Source organism: Eimeria mitis, genomic scaffold (assembly GCF_000499745.2).
Source record: "Eimeria mitis Houghton genomic scaffold, Emh_scaff577, whole genome shotgun sequence".
NCBI lineage: Eukaryota > Apicomplexa > Conoidasida > Eucoccidiorida > Eimeriidae > Eimeria > Eimeria mitis.
In genome coordinates, this window is record NW_013574014.1 from 3,378 (window position 1) to 3,693 (window position 316).

The 316-nt window shown below is 57.0% G+C and overlaps 1 protein-coding gene across 1 annotated transcript in view; it reads right to left on the reverse strand.

The window, feature by feature from the left end:
* Positions 1–316, reverse strand: part of EMH_0016720 (Heat repeat family protein, related, related) — a gene marked incomplete at both ends in the record, with an annotated part of 5,052 nt that overhangs the window by 3,313 nt on the left and 1,423 nt on the right. The window contains one exon of the mRNA XM_013500714.1: positions 47–236. Coding sequence (XP_013356168.1) covers positions 47–236 — 190 coding nt within the window. The remainder of the gene's footprint in view (positions 1–46; positions 237–316) is intronic.

Sequence of the window (316 nt, forward strand, 5' to 3'; positions counted from 1 at the left end):
CTAGCCATGGCCGCTGTGGAGGTATTCTTGTCGCCGCTGCTACTACTTGTGCTGCTGCTGCTGCTGCTGCTGCTGCTGCTTGTTGTACTGCTGCTGCAACTGCTGCTGCTGGTGTTTGTCTTGGTTATACGGGGGGTTGACTGCTGCTGCTGCTGCTGCTGCTGCTGCTGCTGCTGCTGCTGCTGCTGCTTGAGGGGTGTTGTTGATGCTGATCGTGCTGCTATGGGCGTTCTGCTCTGTTGTTTCCGGCTTACAACACAGCAGCAGCAAAAACAGCAGCAACAGAACAGCAGCAGCAGCAGCAGCAGCAGCAGCA